Source organism: Urocitellus parryii, chromosome 5, assembly GCF_045843805.1.
Source record: "Urocitellus parryii isolate mUroPar1 chromosome 5, mUroPar1.hap1, whole genome shotgun sequence".
In the NCBI taxonomy this organism is placed as follows: domain Eukaryota; kingdom Metazoa; phylum Chordata; class Mammalia; order Rodentia; family Sciuridae; genus Urocitellus; species Urocitellus parryii.
The window spans coordinates 7,122,396-7,140,623 of record NC_135535.1 but is presented as its reverse complement, the minus strand read 5'-3'; the positions used below and the strand labels follow the sequence as shown (position 1 = coordinate 7,140,623).

Here is an 18,228-nt window from a genome sequence, read left to right as displayed (position 1 = left end):
GATGTAACACATCATACCTTGTGCCAGACCAGTGAGAGGCCAGGGCCAAGGCCACGAGAAGCATTGGGATGGATGGATTGGATCTTGAAGGTGGAGTCAGGGAAGTCGTGGAAATGAGCCTGGAGCTTAACTGCAGTCCAAAGCTGGGCCCTGTTCCCCTGACCTAAGAAACAGCTATGAGCCATACCCTTTCCTGAAGGGCAGTCGCAGCAGGCCACACTGTCTAAAGGAGTACAGCAGCCAGGAAGGTCCAGCTGCAGCAGGTCCTGTCCAGAGTTACAGGGTCAGCATATCCAGTAGTGGTCACTGCCAACAGCTGTAGCCTGACTAGCAGGATGGAGATAGAGGCTCCTTGAGACTGAGAATGAGGGGGAAGGATTGTGCCTGCCTCCCAGCCCCACCCAGCCAGGGCCTGTGTCACCATGGTGGGTGGCCTGTGTGCTCAGGAACCTGAGCCTTTTGTGAGTCTCAGCAGGTTCCAAAACTCAGCACCTGCCCCCCCACACACACACACAGCTGTGGGATGGAGTACCCTAGCCCCCTGTCTCCCTACCCCAAGTCTCCCCCGACAGGCCTGGAGATCCTTACTGCTGGCAGGACCATGGGCTCTGGACTCTGTCCTGGAACTTCTAGGCCTTGATTTCTTCAACAGCTTCCAATAGGTGGGGGCCTAAGACCAGGCCTCCCATGCCCTCGGGCAGGCGCCCCTCACCTCCAATACACATGTTCCCCACACTGCCTGCACTTGCCTTCCCACCAGCAGACCACCTCGGCAAACCAACATGGGAGGAACCTAACCTGGGAGTCAGCCTAGTAACCCCAGGCAAGTTATTTAGGTCCCAAGACCTCAATTTCCTTGTCTGTAAAAATACACCCCCATGGGGCTCAAACAGTATACCCCCCGGGGTACACAGGAGGGAAATACTCAACTGGGTGTCACTGGATGTCACACATCTCAACTGGCTGTAGTGCAGTACTACCCCCACAACAGTACCTGGCACCAAGGAACTTGGGAAAGATACACACAGGCTGCTAGCAACGCCCTGGGCCACAGCCAGGTACCAGGAGCCCTCCTGGCAGGAAGGAGGAGAGCTGGCAGTGCCAAGCATGTGCCCTGTGAAGGGGGGGGGGCACTGCCAGTCTCCTGCTCCAGCATCTATCCCAGAGCAGCTCCTGGAAGAAGGCACCTCTATCCTGAATACCAGATGTAGGCATGGCCCGCCACCATTATGGGAGTGGCCCTAGGCCAATCTTGTCAAGCAGCTCTCAGGCCAGGGGCTGGCCCAGAGCCAGACAATGTCAGTGAGGATCAGCTAAGTTTTGCCAAGTCAAGCTGTTAGAGCAGGTGACCAGCTGGGGGGCTCACCTCCAGTAAAAGGCACAGATTCCCCAGAAAGCCCAACAGCTCTCTCCCTGTGCCCGGAACTTAAGATGACTGAGGTGTAACTGCCTCCCTCCCACGACTCTGACTGGTGTGGGTCTTACTCCTGGCATTCAGCCCTGGCCACCCTCTCCAGCCACTTCTCCCTGGCTCCCAGCACAGCTGTCCACCAGTCTACCAGTGATCCTCTGCTCCGCCCTTTGCCAGCACTGCTGCCTATTCAATGACTGATGCTGCCATCAGCAGGAACCACATTAAAGGATTTATTTACACGAGGAATCAGGGGCCTATGGACCCAAGGATGGAACCACCGGTCATACCAGTAGGTCTTTTCTCAGCCCTGCAGGCTCCAAGGCCCCCAGTCTAGTCTCGGTGGATGCCCGCGTTGGGCTCCTTCGTGCCCTGGGGCCCTGGACCAAGCAGTCGAGGGCTTCCGGCTCTGCCTCCGTTGGGTGGCCCAGCTTCACACGGTGACCTCGGTTTTGCTGTTGGTGCTCAGGTGCCGGGGTCCGCGGCCCGCACTACAGTAAAGGCCTGGGTGCTGTACGCTGAAGGCCTCGGGCAGCTTCTCCACGCTGAACTGGCGCCGCGGCACGTGGCCGGGCCTCCGGGGTGCGGGAGAGGCATGGGCCGCTAGGTGGCCGCGGGGGGCGGGCCTGGCCGGGCGCCCGGCGGTCCAGGCTGCGTAGGGCCCCGGCGGAGCGGGGCCGGTAGGGGCCGCGTAGCCCGGGGGTGCCCAGGGGCAGGCCCCGAGCAGCGCGGGCAAGTCCTCGGGAGGCCTCGGGGCCCGCGCCGGGAGGGTCCGCGGGGCCGACTCGGCGGTGGGAAAACGCTGGTAGAAGTCCTGGGGGGCGGCCTCTGCGGGGACAGTGCGGGACCCGTCAGGCTCCGCGGCGCGGGCTCCGGGAGCCCGGGAATGGGGCCGGCGTAAGGGGTCCCAGCCCCGTGGCTGGCCAGGGGCGGGGTCAGTGACAGGCCGAGGGGGCAGCCGATTGGCTGCATGGGGGCGTCCCGAGCGCGGATTGGCCGAGCCAGACTGGCTGGGAACCCCGCAACTCTGCGCCGGGAGCCGAGCCTTGCGGTAAAGAAACTCGGGGGACCCGGGGCGCTGGCGGCCGCGGCAAGCATCGGGCCACTCACCTGCCGCCTTGAGCGTGGCGTACTTGGAGTAGTCGGGCTGCAGCGTAAAGTTGCCGCCTCCTTGCAACCGGGGTCGGCGTGGGGGCGCGGGCGTGGCGGACCCCAGGGCGGCGTTGTTGAGGCGTTTCTTGTCTGGGAAAGGGCGGGGGAAGTAAGGCGAGGCTCTGCGCCAACCCGCGCGCTCTACCTGCGCCACCCCGCTTCTTGACCCCCTCCCCAAAAGCAGCTCAGTAGAACCCTGAGAATCGCTCTCCGGGCGATCGGAGCCTGTCTTCCCTTCCCAGCAGAATGTCCAGCTCCTGGAACGGGGCCTGACTCAGAAAGCCATCAATGGCAGCCAGCCCCGAAGGGTGCTACCCTAATGGACGGCTCGCCAGCACGTTAGGCCTGAGCCAGGTGCTGAGTCCCAGGACCAGCTCCCCGCAGAGATGGAACCTAGTTGGGGTAGCGGGGCCTGCCAAGTGCTGCCTCCCTAGTGAGAGGCTGAGAGAGGCTCCAGACCCCAGGGCACAGAGCCAGAGCCTGAGAACCACAGCCCCAGCCAGCAAATCCTCAATCTGGAGCCTTCATCACAGAATCACAGTCTCTGAGACTTAAGTTGTAGGAGGGTCCCTCTCCACCAAGGGCAGGTGACTGGCCTGTCCAGCAGCACTCACACACCTGCAGAGGCAGGCAGCTCGTTTCCAAGGGGAAGCAGCAACTAGGAGCCTCCCTTCCCCAGTCAAGCACCCAGCTCCTGCCCCTCTGTATATCCCTTCCCGACCACACCCACCACACCGATGCCCCCTGCAAATTAGCCAGTACTGGCCCACAGCCTACTCACCTGTGCTGTTGTGGGGGGACCCTCGGGGAAGGCCATCTCCCATCTGCACCTGGACACAGCTACCCAGGGGTGGGCCCAAAGGTGGAGGCAGTGGTTCCTGGGGGCCGGGTTGCTTCAGAAGTTCTGTCAGTGTCCTGTAGGGACAAGGTAGTGAGGGATGGCCCTCTCAATCCCCCAGTCAGCCAGATTCTGACCTATGAAAAGCCAGCCCTGGCAACCACAGTCTCACTGTGTGGCCTTGGGCAGTTTGTTCAACTTCCCTGGGCCTCCCACCCTTTCTCCTATGACTGACCTCAAATGCCAACCAGGCACTACCTGTTTGCCTCACTTTTGCCCCCAAGATGACCACCCCCCAAGGGTCAAAAAACTCTGATGGGGTCACTGTAACCAGTGCCATCTTGTTTTCAGAGGCTCCCTTCTTTCCCCTCCCTGGAGCTTGCTTTCTAAGACCCTCCCCAGTTGAGCCCACTGTCCCAACACAAGTTCGTTCTGCCTGCAATATCCTTTTCTCCATCTCCTTCTGTTAAACATCTATTCATTCTTCAAGCCCCATGAGTCCCTCCTGCTCCAAGAGACCTTCTTTACCTGCCCACCTCCCCTCCTGCAGCAGGGGCTTCTGCCAGGACCTGAGGCTCAGTGGTCAGCACAGGGGAGGAAAGACCATGACCGTGGTAGGGGGAGTCAGGAGAGCCTCCATTGGCAGCCTGGCACCCAAAGGCTCTGTGACCTTGGGCAGGCGTCTCCCTGGGTACCCAGGACACCCAGCCCCCACCCAGCTGTGACAGTGTCTGACAGCCTTCCCCACAGCCAGCTTCAGCCCAGCTGCTTGCAAGCACCCGAACCCATGATTTTCTCCCACTCGGCCCCACCCTCCTTCTGGGACTGGGGCTATGGTTGATTCATAAAGAGGCACATGAGGACACCTGGAGTGACCAAGGGTTGACTGCAGTGTGTCAGGGCCTGAAAGTGTCTAGTACCAGCTTGGACCAAACTTCCTGCCCTGCCCTCTCCTCAGTGCCTCACTTCTGTGGGGTCATCTCTGTGCAAGAACCTCTAATCCAGCTCTCCCTGCAACCAAGCACTCATCCTGCCTCCTGGCCTTTGCATAAACTTTCTCCGAGGGCTGGTTCCAGTACCCCTCCAAGCTCTCTGAGAAGCCTTCCCCAGCCATCAGCCCCACCAAGGCAGAATTAAGGGTGAGGCTTTGACGCAGGTTCAGAACACATGCACTCATGAGCCCAAGTCCTATTCAAGGACTCCCCAAGGAAAAAAAAAGAGAGTCAGGGCACCCACAGAAGGAAAGGGGCTTGGCTGAGGCTAACCAAATCTGCAGATGAAAAAATTCCAGGTGAACATGTCAGTGAGGCTGCCCCAGCACCCTCCTACGCCATCATGGCCCTCAGCTTCCACTGTCCCTCCCTCCTCAAGGACATGCCCTGTCCTCCCTGCTGCTACCTTTGCCCAGCATGAGGGACACCAAACTCAGGAGGCCAAGCTCCAGACCCTGCAACATACAGGATCCAGCCAAAAACCACATCCCCAAGGCAGCACAATAGTTGAGGAGGAAGGCCAAGGCCCCAGTCCCCGTTGTGCCCTATAGCTGTCTAGGAGTGCGTGGATTAAGTGGCCTGGGCAGCAAGGAAGGCCTCATACCCTGCCTGAGGCCAAGGAGGTGAGGCATCCACATCGGTCCCATCAGATCATGGGGTATTCTCTCTATTGTCACTTCTAAATTCTAGCCTGTTGTATGATGTGAGCAGTCCACATGCCCAACTGGGACTTGGATGGATGAGGGCACAGGCAGGCAGTGGAGGCTGCAGGGTGCAGGTGAGTATAAGTGAGGGGTGGAAGCCAGGCGCGATGGCACATGCCTGTAATTCTAGCAGCTCAGGAGGCTGAGACAGGAGGATCACAAGATCAAAGCCAGCCTCAGCAATGGCGAGGCACTAAGCAACTTAGTGAGATGCTGTCTCTAAATAAGATACAAAATAGGGCTGGGGATGTGGCTCAGTGGTCAAGTGCCCCTGAGTTCAATTCCTGGTACCCAACCAAAAAAAAAAAAAGGGGGTGGAGTGGGAAATTCCAGGGTCAGGACACTGAGATTCCCATTGATACCATCCAGTGAGGAAGAGAATCTGGGTGCAGTAGTCCCCACCCCAACTAAGCTCAGAACTCACCATCTAGCCTGCCCTCCAAACACAAGTCTGTTCCCTTCTTCTGTCTCTTGTTTTTCTATACTGTACCAAGGAGTTAGCCAAGCAGGGCTCTACCTCTGAGCTACATCCCCTCTGAGTTACACCCCCAGTCCTTTTTATTTTATTTTTTAAATTTTGAGACAGGGTCTTGCTAAATTGTGAAGGCCATCTTTCAATCCCCTGCCTCAGCTTCCTGAGGTGCTGGGACTGGCCTTCGGTCTCCTTTTTATACTGAGGGAGACCTTGACGTTCATCTAGGGGTTAGCGAAAGGGGCAAGCTGAGGCTTCTAAACCTCAGGAAGGTCAGGCCTGAGTCCCAGCTGGGGGGTGGAGAGATGGATGAGAAGTGGAAAAAGAGAGGGAAAATGGGAGAAGCAGGAAGGAAGAAGCCAAGCTCCCCTTCTCTTCCCTCTGCCAAGACTCTCAGTAGAACTACAATCCTGTCTGCCCGGCAAGTGAGGTTTGGGTCCCTGCCACCTCGCTGGGTATAGGTCTTATGCCCTCTCCAGAGGCTGGAACTGCGGGAAGGGCAGCCCAGGGCCTGGCACAGACAGGAAGGTCAAGGGGAGACAGCAGTATCAGGTTATCTCCTCAGTGACGTGGGGGCATGGGGAGAGAGAAAAGGGAATAAGCCAGAAGAAGGGCGCTGTTAAGAGGACCAGAGGGGCAAAAAGGATGGAGGCGCCAGGGAGTGGCCTCCGGGCAGAATGGGCTGGGGAGGGGTGGCCGGCGCGCTCACCTGGTCACCGTGCGCCGTGCGCGCGGGCTGTGCGCCCTCTCCAGGCCCAGGCGCGCCCCGATGCCGGCCAGCACTAGCAGCGCGGCGACGCCGCACACAGCGTAGACAGCCGTGTGGCTGCGCTCGCGGGCCGGGTCCCGGGGCGCCGCGGTATCGCGGGCGCGAGCAGGCGGCCGGCCAGTCTGCACCCAGGCTGGTGTGTCGTAGTTGGAGCAGCGGCTCTGGTCAAGACGACGCGGCCCGTCGTGGCAGCAGAAACGGTAGCCGCACGTGCCGCAGCAGAAGCTGTAGGCGCCGGAGCTGCAGTTGAACGGCGGGTCCCACTGGCCCATCACGTCGTAGTAGCCGCGGCAGCGGTCGCCGCCAGTCGGGGCCGCTGCGCTCGCAGCCACGGGCTCCTGCGCCTCGGGGGCCCCAGCGCGGCTCGACGGCGTCCGCGCTAGTAGTAGGACCAGCCAGAGCGCGAGCGCGAGCCGCAGCCCGGCTGGACGGCGGCCTCCAGGCAGTCCCCGCGCCCCGGCCCGCTCCATTGGGTCCGCGTCTCCTGCTACTGCGCCCAGCGCATGGCCGGGCGCCGCGGCTCCCTCCAGCCGGGATCCTCCGACCCTCGGGATAGCGCCGCGCCGCTGTTCCCGCGCTGGCTCGGAGCGGACGCCTCCTCGGCTGTCGGCGTCCTCCAAGGACCCAGGGCCAGGTGGGCTCAGTCCGGAGCTCGCGGGATGTACCTCCAATGGGCGCGTCCTCCTCCGGGCTCACCTCGGACCCGGGCCGGCCAGGGCGCGCCCTGGGATTCCGGCCCCCGGGCGGGGCGGCGGGCGCTCCCCTGCGCGCGGGCTGCGACTTCTCCCCTGCCCTTTGGCTGTGCGGGTCCTGGAGCGAGCGGGGACTGCGACCGCCGGACACTGCTGCCTGCCCGCCGCCCGCTCCGCGCTGCCCGCTCTCTGGCTCGGGCTCCGGCTCCCGCTCGGCGCGGGCTCGGGCGGGCGGGGGAGCGAGCGCGGGCGGAGGGCGGGGGCAGCGAGCCGGGGGCGGAGCGCGGCCGCTGCGACCCGAGGGAAGGGCGCGGCGGGGCCGCGCACCCGGGCTCCCACCGGGCCCCTTCCCAAGACCTCCCCAAAATATTTCTCAGATATTCGGGCGCCCGAGGAGGCTCAGCTCAAGGCTCCCAGGACTGTTACCTCGGACATCGCGCCCGCGACCGCCGACTCGATTTTACCGGTGCGGGGACTGAGGCAGAGATCAGAGCAGCCCTGAAGAGCCCCGGGAGGGTCGGTGCACGACACCGCCTCCTTTCGGTCCCCCTCCGTCAGTTCTAATTGTGACAGGAAGAAGGTCCCTTCCCCTCTGTAAGCCTTGATCCCCCCCCCCCCCTCAATACAAGGGGAAGGAAAATCCTAGCGGAACTGCGGCGGAGGGGCACGTCTGGGTCTCCTCCGTGGCCCCGGTTCCAGGACCTGCTGGATGCTTGGCTGGGTTCCTCAGTGTTGGGGATGGCCTGCCTAGAGTCCTCCTGTGGTCTTCCCGCTTCCAAGGTGGGATGGGGAGGACACTGGGCCAACCTCTGCCTTGGGAGAGGAGGGCTGGGCCCACTGGGAGTCAGAGCCAGTGGAACCTGGCAACTCCAGTAGGACTCTCAGGTCCTTTCCCAGGCCAGGGGAAGGATGGACGGGGAAGCGTCAGGAAGGGGACTCAGCCTCAAAAGCAAAACAACAAAAACAAAAACAATTCTTCCTGGAAGACATTCTGAAACACAGAGAGGGCAAGGACTGGGTGTGCAACTCACCCTGTGTGCCCCACACAACTCAGGCCTCTGTCAGTATTTGCTGAATGACTGAATGCGGGATGAAATGTCTCTACCCTCTTGTTTCAGTAAGATGAAGAATTTGGGCATCTGAGGGTCCATTCTGCTCTCCTTTCCATCTCCCTTCATGGCCAGGATCAGCTTATGAAAGTGAAGAAGGTGGGGAAGAGGAGGAAGGATTTACATTTTAAGGAGGATCATCCTTCTGCTGCTGCCTGAGATGAGGGTCTGACAGGCTAATTTCAGGTATTAGTGGGCTAAGGCAGGAAGGAGGGTGGCCTTGTGCTCAGAATGTCTCCTTCTGCCCAGGCTGAAGACAACTGCCCCCTCCCTCCACACCACACACATCCTATTCAGCCCTAGAGACCCCACCCTCATTAAGACTTTCCTTATTATAATTTTAGAAGAAACAAAACAGAGGAGCAAGAAATGAAGCAAACCTGCTTTAATCCCATCACCAGAAAAACAGCTAAAATATGTCACACTTTACATCCTATTTTGTAACTGCTTTTTAGTTTGCTCTTTACTGTCCTTCAACTTTTTGTTATTCTGTTCAGAACTTCATAGCTGTGCTTTCTAGAGCATCCTTTTCTTACAGGGTTTTCCTAGAAATGGGAACAGTGGCACTAATTGCTCTGTATTAACGCTCCTGCCATATGCTACCAAGCTGCCCTCCAGGTTGCAGAGGCTCTGGGGACAATGCTGCCCCTGCTCCCACATTGCTGGGCACTGGGTTTGAAGAGGCTTGTCTCTGCCCCTTGGAACTTTGGCTCTTTCTAGGAAGGGTGACCCTATTGGGTCCACAGAAAATATCCCAAGGCTCTCCCTATCACCTCATGGATCCCTCTTGCCCCCATTGTCCTAGCACTGGATCTTTTCAGTATCCACCCCATGTTGATTCTGATCAGGTTCTGCAAATATCCGTATATAGTGACAGCCATTTGTCTGATGAAGGAGCTGGATTCCTGCCCTCCAGCCACCCAGGGACTGAAGTCTGACCCCACCCCAACACACAAACACACAGCTTTCTCCCCATCCTAATCTGATTCTCTGGATTCTGTGGTCAGTCATCAACTACAGGTGCCCACATCTAACCAGGTCTGTGCCAGGCACTTAGTGCCCTCCCTCTTCAGTGCCTTGGGGAGTGAGGGGGGAGCAAGAAGGTCAAACCCCAAAGACATTGCCTAGTTGACTGGCAGAGTTCTTGGGGGGCTGGGAGCAGAGTCTCAGCCTCCCATCGCATTCCCAGGCACCTCTCCCCCGTCCACAACCTACCCTGCCTTGGGAGTCCTAGGAAATCCCTGGGCCAGCCCCCACCCCGTCACTATCCTTAAGGCAGAACCTGCAGGCAGCTGATGCTGCCCCCCCCCCAGGTGCCAGGCCATGTGCCAAGTAAGGGGATCTAGAGATGGTGCAGCCCAACTGAGGAGTGACCCCTTTGCCCTGGACTCAGGGATCATGGCACAACTTAAGGGCACCTGCCCCTTGTCTCTTTTGCCAGCCCCCCCCCAGGCCTGTGTCACCAAAAATCGTCCATTGATCCAAGCTTAAAATAACCCCTGGCATCTGCAGTGAGCCCCGAGGGGCGGGCAGAGGAGCTGAATCTCTGCGCCTGAAGGGCACCTGCCCCGCCCCCAGCTCCCAGTGCTGGCAGCTTGACTGTGCGGGTGTCTGAGTGTACTCATGGATGAAAGTATGTGGGGAGGGGGCTGGTGTGACTACACAAGGGCCTTCCTTGCACCATCAACACACATGTGCACCTGTGTGTTCATGTGAATGTGCCCGGGGAACACGTGTTCTTCCCTCCCTGCCTGGCTCTGGTTGTGGGGTACTGGGAGTCCTGAGTGGGGGTCCTGACATTAGGGACAGTAGGGAAAGCCCATGCTGGCCCTCAGTGTTCCCATTTTAAATGGTGGGTGATCAGTCTGCCAGCTCTTCCCAGCCCTGGGGGAGAAGGTTTGGGATTTCCTAGAGAGAAACCCAAGACCCAGAGAGGGGAAGTGACTTGTTAGGACTGGCACACAGCCAGGAAGAGCCAGAATCTGGCCTGTGACCTGCACTGAGTCCCAATCCTACTTTCTGGACAGTTTGGTAAAAGACAGCAGCTGGAGGGCCCTGACTGCACCAGGGAAGTGTTTCCCACACCCCCAGTGCACAGGCCACCGAAGGAGGCCCCTGGCTTTTTGAGCAGCTGTTCTCTTCCTGAAATGCCCCTCCAGACCCTCACACTGAGAGCTGCTCATCCTTCATGGTGGAGCCTGACTGACCAGGTTGGGATTTTTGCTGCACTAGGGCCGTACCACCTTTCTAGGTCTCAGCTTTCTCATCTGCAAGACGGGCTGCTAGTGACCCTTTGGCAGGGCTGCAGGGAGAGGGCAATGGACACTAGACAGGGAAACACCTGGGTAAACATGGTCTTAAGAGAACCCCCACTGCAGAAGATGAGATTGTGACAGTGGATGCCACTGGGATGCAAGAAGGGCCTCATTCCTCAACTCACTTTCTTCCATTTCCTCTGTGATGGAGGCTTACCCAAGAAGCAGGGACTCTGGGGACCATGGATGCCCTGCTAGAGCAAATGCAGGCACCAGGAGTGGGTCTGGCGGGAGGGCCCACGGTTGCCTTTGTCTCCTGAGAAGCAGTTCGTGACTCAGGCTCCAGCTGCCCGTGGGAGGGAGGGAGGGGCGCCCGAGCTCCTGAGCGGCGGGATTGGGGGGCTGGGAGCGGAGTCTCAGCCTCCCGTCGCATTCCCAGGCACCTCTCCCCGGCCACAATCCACCCTGCCTTGGGAGTCCCAGGAAATCCCTGGGCCGGCCCCCACCCCATCGCTTTCCTTAAGGCTCCTCTAAAGTTCCCAGTGAGCGGGCAGGGCTGGAGCTGGCCATCAGGACCTCGGCGCGGGAATGCAGACTGGACGGGGCTCGGCGAGGTCGCGCCGCGCGTCCACCAAGTCACCGGCGCCCTCCCCACGCCAGCCCTCCTACTGGGGCACAACTCCCAGGTCATCAGCGTCCTTCGCCCCCTCCCCCACACCTGGCCCGAAAGTTTGGGGTAGTGGCCCGCATCCGGGAACCTCCCGACTCCCGCTGCAGTTCTCTACGCTAAGGCTCTGACCCTCCGTAGTCAGAGGTCAAGGGCTACAAGCAGGTGCCTGCAGTCTTGGTCCCGCCCGCCCATCATCTCCCTCCCTTTTTTCTCGGCCCTGGGCCTTGACCCCGCCCATTACCGGCTACCTTGAAGCGAGAGTCCCGCTGCCCAGCCTCTTCTTGACTCCGGGCCCCAGCCGCGCGGCTGGTTCTGGCCCCACCCACCCTGTTCTGAACCCCCTTCCGGTGTCCGCGGATGGTGGTCAAAGTGCCACCCATGAAGCTGACCGCAGGAGCCCTACAGATAGACTTTCACCTGCCCTAGATTCGCTGCACCATCCTGGGTCAGGGGTTGGATCCCAGATTCTCTGCAGTTTATGAAAGTGGAGGAGATGCTCAGGGCTCCCCTGGGTTGGGGGACTCCTGTACAACCATCAGTCACCGCCACCCCTCAGCGCTGCCCTCTGCAGAGTCCCAGGAGGAAACCGCAAGGCTGAGGACATTTTCCTCCAAGGCCCTTCCGGATTCTCCCCGCGACCCTGAGCATTTGTTCCTACTGAACTCCAATTCTTCCTTTCCCCAAGCTGGTGGCATTCCCTGACCCTGGCCTGCATGCCACATTTCCTCTTTTTGAACCAGGTGGTCCTCAGGAGTCTCATTTTGTAGATGCAGAGACAGGCCCAGAAAGATGGCACTAGCTTCTAAGGACAGTGCTATGTTGGGCCATCACTAATGAGGCACGAGGTGAGGGGTCAGGCCTTCCTCTATGGCTGCACCAGCTGGGCTTCCCTACCCCCACCTTAAGCCCCCAGCCCTTGGCTGCCAGGCAGGAAGTGAAAGGGACCTGCAGGAAGCCCCAGGAGGAACCGAGACTTAAGCCTGCCCTGCCCCCACTTGCTAGACCCTGAAGGCCTTGTGGAAACCAGGCCCCCTTTAGGAAAAAATGGCCAGAAACAGGCTAGAGTGGCCAGACTGCTTCTGTGTTCCCACCTCAACAAGTGGTCTTTCCAGAGTGTATCTTGGATCCCTCTTATTGCAAAATGAGGGAGAAAAGTCTTTGAATAGTTGTAAAAACAAGAGGTGAGGCCTGGTGTCAAAATCTGGAACTGGTCACTCCTAAGGAGGGAGCCTGGGCCTGGTTACCTTCAGCTCTGTTCTAACCCAGCCCACCAAAATTGTAGGGGGGGTGTGGGGAGTTGTTTGCTTTGATTATTTGTGTATGTGTTATTGTTGCTTTGTGTGTATGTGTGTGTGAGTGAGTGTGTGTGTGTGTGTGTGTGTGTGTGGTACAAGGGATTGTACCCACATGCTAGGAAAACACTCAACCACTGAGCTACACCCTCAGCCCCTTTTCTAACTTTTGTTTTGTTTTGAGAAGAGGTCTCCATAAATTTCCAAGGCTGTCTTCCAATTTTTGATTCCTGCCTCAGCCTCCAAAGTAGCACCACCACACTCACCTAATTGCAGTTTTCATCTTGGACCAATACCCCTCTGAGCCTCTCTTTTTCCTACCTGCAAAATAGCACATCCTCACTCTTGGATTGTGAAATGGTTCAGATTTTTCAGGAAGCAACTCCACCAACAGAGGCCTTTAAAAGGTCAAGGCCTTTATTCCACTGTCCTGGAAAAGTCAGACTAATGCAAAGATTTATGCACAAGAAGGTGCTCAGTGCCTTAGTTACAATAGCAAAACCAGAAAATAACGAAATACTCAGGTGGAAAACTTGACAAGTGTGGAAAGCCTTATTGGGAAGTGTTTCAAGACAGAGAAACTTACTACATATGATGGAACAAGATGCGATTGTTTATGTATAAAATGACTGCAGTTATGTAGAACAATATGTCATATATAAAGGCTGGTGTTGCTGGATACAGGTCAGTTCTCCAGAGACCCCACCCTGGATTGTCCTCTGGGACTCCCCCCCCCCCCCCGTCTACAACAAGCATACCTTGACTTTTTATTTTTTTATTTTTTTTTTTATATTTATTTTATAGTTCTCGGTGGACACATCTTTGTTGGTATGTGGTGCTGAGGATCGAACCCGGGTCGCACGCATGCCAGGCGAGCGCGCCACCGCTTGAGCCACATCCCCAGCCCCATGAGCCACATCCCCAGCCCCCCTTGACTTTTTAAATAATTTTTTTAAACACAAATTCCTAACTACCCTCCAGGCATGGTGGTGAAAATCAAATGTGGTATCAATGACAGTGTGAAGGCTCCTTAGAAAGTCACACCTAGCTCAGAGGTCAGGAGGCTGATCTCCTTGTCTGGGCCCTTTCAGGGCGGTGACACTATGCCCGTCTTTGTTTGCCCCTCCACTGGGACTCAGAGGTGCCAAAGGTTTGCATGTCTGGGCCCCGGGAGGTGGGGGTGGGGGATTCACTCACCCTTTTCACCTTCAGAGCCTAGACCCTGACTGTAGTGGTGAAAGTGGGGTGGGAGAAAGGGTGGCCAGGAACAGCTCAGATTCCCCAGGCCCTGGATGGAGGGGGAGTGTAATCGCTTGGCCCACACTCTGCCACTTACTGCTTGCCATCTGATGACTCCAGTCACCTGACTTCCTAGGAGTACTGGTATCTAAAATGGGTTCAGAGAGGGAATACTGGGCAGAGATTAGGATATGAATTTCCAAGGTCCTGGGGCTCCAAATGCCACTGCCAATGTCTTCTGAGCTGGGAAAGCAGTGGGTGGGAGGGGCAGGGTCTGCAAGGCAGCTCTGGTGGGCAGCTCAAGGACAGGCAGGCAGCAAACCTCTGGTGCATGGAAAAGAAAATGGCCAGGGTCCTACAAAGGCAAAAACACCCAGGACTCCACCTTCTGACTCCTAGTCCAGTGCTCCTTCCAAAAGTGCTAAGTTGCGACAAGTTCCCAGGTAGTTTTCCCGGGTGGGGATGACTTTCAGGTTCACTCTCTTGTAGGAGGGCAGGCAGGAGAGGAGATGGCTGGCTGTGAGTGTACAATGTGGTCCAGGAGCCCACAAGATGAGCCCAGCTCTTGGGCCTGGACCAGAGCGAGAAGGGAGGACAGGCCATAGAGGGAAAGGCATTTTAGGGATCTCAGGTCCATCCATCTGGTTCAAAGCCACAGGACTGCCCTGACCTGTGTATGAAGGTGTCTCCTGTAGGCCCTGGGCTGGGCCCTGAGCAAGCTGACTGTGCCATGCTTGGGAGTCAGCTGGGTCCTGGGCAGCCAGAGAGAGCTTCCTGACACGGTGTCCCTCAGCTTGATCTTGGAGTCTAGTTCTGGAGGCTGTAGACCCTCCTGGGTGTGGGCTGTAGCTCTAGAAGCTGCCACCAGGGTAGAAATGGTATCTTAGGTTCTAGCAGATTAGGCCAAGCCCGGGTTGATGCTGGGATGTAGATACTATCAGCACAATTATGCACAATTTTTTTTTGGGGGGGTACTGGGGATTGAAGTCAGGGACACTCAACCACTGAGCCACATCCCAGCTCTATTTTGTATTTTATTTAGAGACAGGGTGCTGAGTTGCTTAGTGCCTCGCCATTGCTGAGACTGGCTGTGAACTCGTATTCTCTTGCCTCAGCCTCCCAAGCCGCTGGGATTACAGCTATGTGTCACGTGCCCAGCTTCCTGGTTATTTCTAAAAAATAATCTTGAGAGCGGGCTGTAGCTCGGTGATACAGCATTTACCTAGTATGCGTGAGGTCTGGGTTCCAACCCCAATACCACACATACACACATCAAAAAAAATTTAAAAATAATCTTGCACTAAATCCCAAAGTGAAACCATCAGCTGGTTACTCATTGCTGCCACTTGCGTCAGTTTAAAAGCAGAATAATTCTGAGAGCAAGTGTTAAAGAAATACAACCCTGGCTACAAATTAAGCATCCTCCTACTTGGGTCTTCTCTTCAGACTCATTTGGCTTAATGGCCCCTTCCCTATTGTAAAGGAAAAGATCTCTTATTCATAGTACCTGTATTGGTCGGATTTGCATTATTATAACAAAATACCTGAAGCTAGGAAACTCTTAAGAAAATGGGTTATTTAGCTCACAGTTCTGGAGGCCTAATCATATCTAATGATGACCTTCTTGCTGGCTGAAATACAAGGTAGCAGAGGGCATCACAAGGCAAAGGACAGGAAGTATATATTGTGTGTCTCTTCTGGTCTCTCTCTTATAAAGCCATGAAAGTTCAATCATGATTGTCACCCAGATGACCTTGTCTAATCCTAATCACCTCCCAAAGGCCCCACCTCTAAATGCCACAATCAGATTAAGTTTTCATCCCCTTAATAATATCTCATGATGGAAATTAAATTTCAACACATGGAGCCTTGGGGGACACATTCAAACCATATCCCAAACCCGCAGAGCTAGTCATTCAAAAGCACTGGAGCAGAGAGGACCTTTAAGAACAGTCAAAGTTGGCATGGTCTTAAGCGAAAAGCAAACACACAAACAATTCCAAATGGCTACACCCTGTGATCTGTAGTGTCTGAAGGGTTCAGCCGGGAGCACTCTGGCTCCCAGGAAAAGGGCAGGTGGGTGCTGGAGTGAGGAGCTGAATTCAGTTCTGAACCCTTGTGGCGGGGGGACACTGATGCAGGACAGGGGCCCCTCCTGTCCTCTCCACTGCTATTGTTGCTCAGGGCCAGTGGTCTTGGTGGTCACCAGCTCAGTGGAGCCCAGCTCTGTGGCTGGCACAGGGACACTGTGGCCAGGTGGGGTGCTGCCTGGGTCTTCTCTGGGTGGAGACCAGATGGGAGCTGAAGCATCCAGAGTTTCCGTTGAGGGGATGATGACATTATCCAGGGCCTCTGGGGTGGGCAGGAGCATGGGGATATGGAGTGTCAGGATTGGGTCACAGTGGTCCCCAGAGAGATAGCCCTCTGTAGATGAAGCACCACTGTGGCCTGGAGGGGTGGCACATGACAGGCCCTCAGAACAGGAAGGGCTGAGTCCTGAGGCCTGGCCAGCTGTGGGATGCAGACTGAGGGTGATGGGTGGGAAACCCCGACTGGTCAGCCCACAGAGCCTCACATGGGCCCATGGCCCCCCTAGGCTCCCAGGAACCGGGCCTGCACCGGGAGACTTTCTCCTTGGGTCTGCAGGGCAGTGCTGTCCCCTGCTTGGATCAGGGCTGGGGCCTGTCCCTGCTCAGAAGCAAACTCTTCCCCTCCCTCAGTCTGGGACACCCGTCACAATACTGTCTAAGGGTTCACACCTCCTCTGCTCCCAAGGTTCATGACCCCCAGCGACAGGCCCCACCCCAGCCCTTGTGACCCGCTCCATAGGACGGTACCTTCCCTTCTCCCAGACACGGGACTCACCGTCCTGGCCTCCGTCTGGGGCCTCTAGGGAGGCCGTCCTGCGCCGCCGCTGCCACCTCCAGCTCATCAGAGCCACCAGGGCCAGGGCCAGGGCGAGCGCCAGGCCCAGCAGCGCGGGGGCGCCGAAGAGCAGCCCGGGCAGGGGCAGCACGGCCTCGGCCCCGGCGCCCACGGACTCCTGCGGCTGCAGCGCCGTCCCGGGCGCCTGGCTGCTCAGGCCGGCTGCTGGCGCGTGCGGAGGGGACGGGGAGAGAGGACGGGGGAACGAGGGGAGGGAGCGCAGGCCGGAGGGAGGCGAGGCTGGGGCACACGGGGCGGGAGAGAGAGGGGCGGTGAGCGCCTCGCGGTGCGCGCTGGTCCCGCGGGGCCCTCGACGCGTCGCCCCGGGCCTGGCCGGGTGGGGGGCCCTGCGGCGGGACCCTCCCCCGGCCCCTCCCCGGGTGCCCGAGGCGAGCTGCGGGGGTCGCCCCTTACCGTGTCCAGGCTCGGGCGTGCGGAAGAGCCGGCAGGCCACGCAGAGGCGGAGCAGCGGGTCGAAGCACTGGGCCTGCACGCAGGGCGTGGGCGCCGGCCCGTCCCTGCCCCGCACGCTCCTGGCCCCGCGCCGCATGGTGCCCGGCCTCCGCCAGCTGCAGGGACGGGTCCCCGGCTCAGCCGCCAGGCCCTCCCCTGGGGAGGAAACCCGAGGCCCCACCCTCCGGCCCGCCCCTGCCTGCTGGGGTGGGACGGCTGTGGTGGGACCGTGCCCCCGGGGCCCCAGGGCCCGCGCCCTAACCTTCTCTTTCACCTGCGCTTCCTCCGGTCAGCCACTCAACCATCACCCCAGACGCCAGCTGGGTGGGCCCTCTGCCGGGCCCGGGGTCACACCAAAGCCCGCCCTTGGCAGCCCAGGGAAGGGACTCCCGCTGTCAGCCAGCGGGTGCCACAGATGCTCCCACCAGCCCCTCCTGACTGCTCTTCTGCCCTTCCCGGGACATCAAACCCTCCGGAGTGACTACCTTGTACCAGGCCCCAGTCAGCTGTGTGGCGCTCCCACTTGGGGGGAGATGGAGGGAGACAGACCATGCCTCAAAGCACGTCCAAACTGCCAGGCTTGGTTCTCCACCCCCAACCCCCGCAGTCCCCTGCCTTCTCTGGAGGCTTTGCCCGCAGCGGGGATCCAGCAACCAGGTGCCCAGGACAGCGCAGGAGTTAGTGGGTGCAGGGCCAGGCCCAAGGGTCACCAGCACAGGTTACCATGGAAGGGGACAGGAAGGTTTGCGGGGGAGGTGATGATGAGAGGTGTGGCAGACCCAGTGAGGTCTAGGGAGCGGGGCAGTGTGGAGACTGGAGACTGGTGTGAACAAAGGTCTGGAAGCCTAACAGGAAGGCCAGGAGTGCCCGGCCCAGACAGCCAGGCAGGGGCCTTGCTTGGACCCAGCTGGAGGACACTGGAGAGCCACACAGAGTGTCCCAGTAAGATCTGCATGGAAGTGAGGAACCTGTGGCCACCCTGACTCCTCTTCCCCAGACTGGAGGCTCTCACCTTTGTGCCCCACCAAGCCCAAAGAGCTCCCTCCCCCAGGCAAGGGCTGGAGAGTACCTGGAGAGGTCCCAGCTCACCTGGAGCACAAGGTTCAGGTGTGCCATTCAGATCCCAAGCACTCAAGCTGGGGTGGGCACAGAGTGCACAAGGAGGAGTATCTCTCCAGGGGCCAGGAGGGAGCTTGTGGGGGAGGGAAACCTGTAGCAGCTAGAAGGGGGAGGGAAACGAGCTTGGCAGATGGGG

The 18,228-nt window shown here is 58.5% G+C and overlaps 2 protein-coding genes across 2 annotated transcripts; both read right to left on the bottom strand.

The window, feature by feature from the left end:
* Positions 1 to 1,716: 1,716 nt before the first annotated feature.
* On the bottom strand, positions 1,717 to 6,898 carry Shisa8 (shisa family member 8). Its single transcript, XM_026405953.2, has 4 exons — positions 6,279 to 6,898; positions 3,345 to 3,478; positions 2,522 to 2,653; positions 1,717 to 2,281 (listed from the first exon to the last, which is right to left on the bottom strand). The coding sequence occupies exons 1-4, from the start codon at positions 6,806 to 6,808 to the stop codon at positions 1,845 to 1,847; spliced, it is 1,233 nt and encodes a 410-aa protein (XP_026261738.2). The 5' UTR covers positions 6,809 to 6,898; the 3' UTR covers positions 1,717 to 1,844.
* A 7,894-nt stretch (positions 6,899 to 14,792) lies between these two features.
* Tnfrsf13c (TNF receptor superfamily member 13C) lies at positions 14,793 to 17,108 on the bottom strand. Its single transcript, XM_026405954.2, has 3 exons — positions 16,935 to 17,108; positions 16,461 to 16,760; positions 14,793 to 15,947 (listed from the first exon to the last, which is right to left on the bottom strand). The coding sequence occupies exons 1-3, from the start codon at positions 17,068 to 17,070 to the stop codon at positions 15,766 to 15,768; spliced, it is 618 nt and encodes a 205-aa protein (XP_026261739.1). The 5' UTR covers positions 17,071 to 17,108; the 3' UTR covers positions 14,793 to 15,765.
* Between the last annotated feature and the right edge of the window lie 1,120 nt (positions 17,109 to 18,228).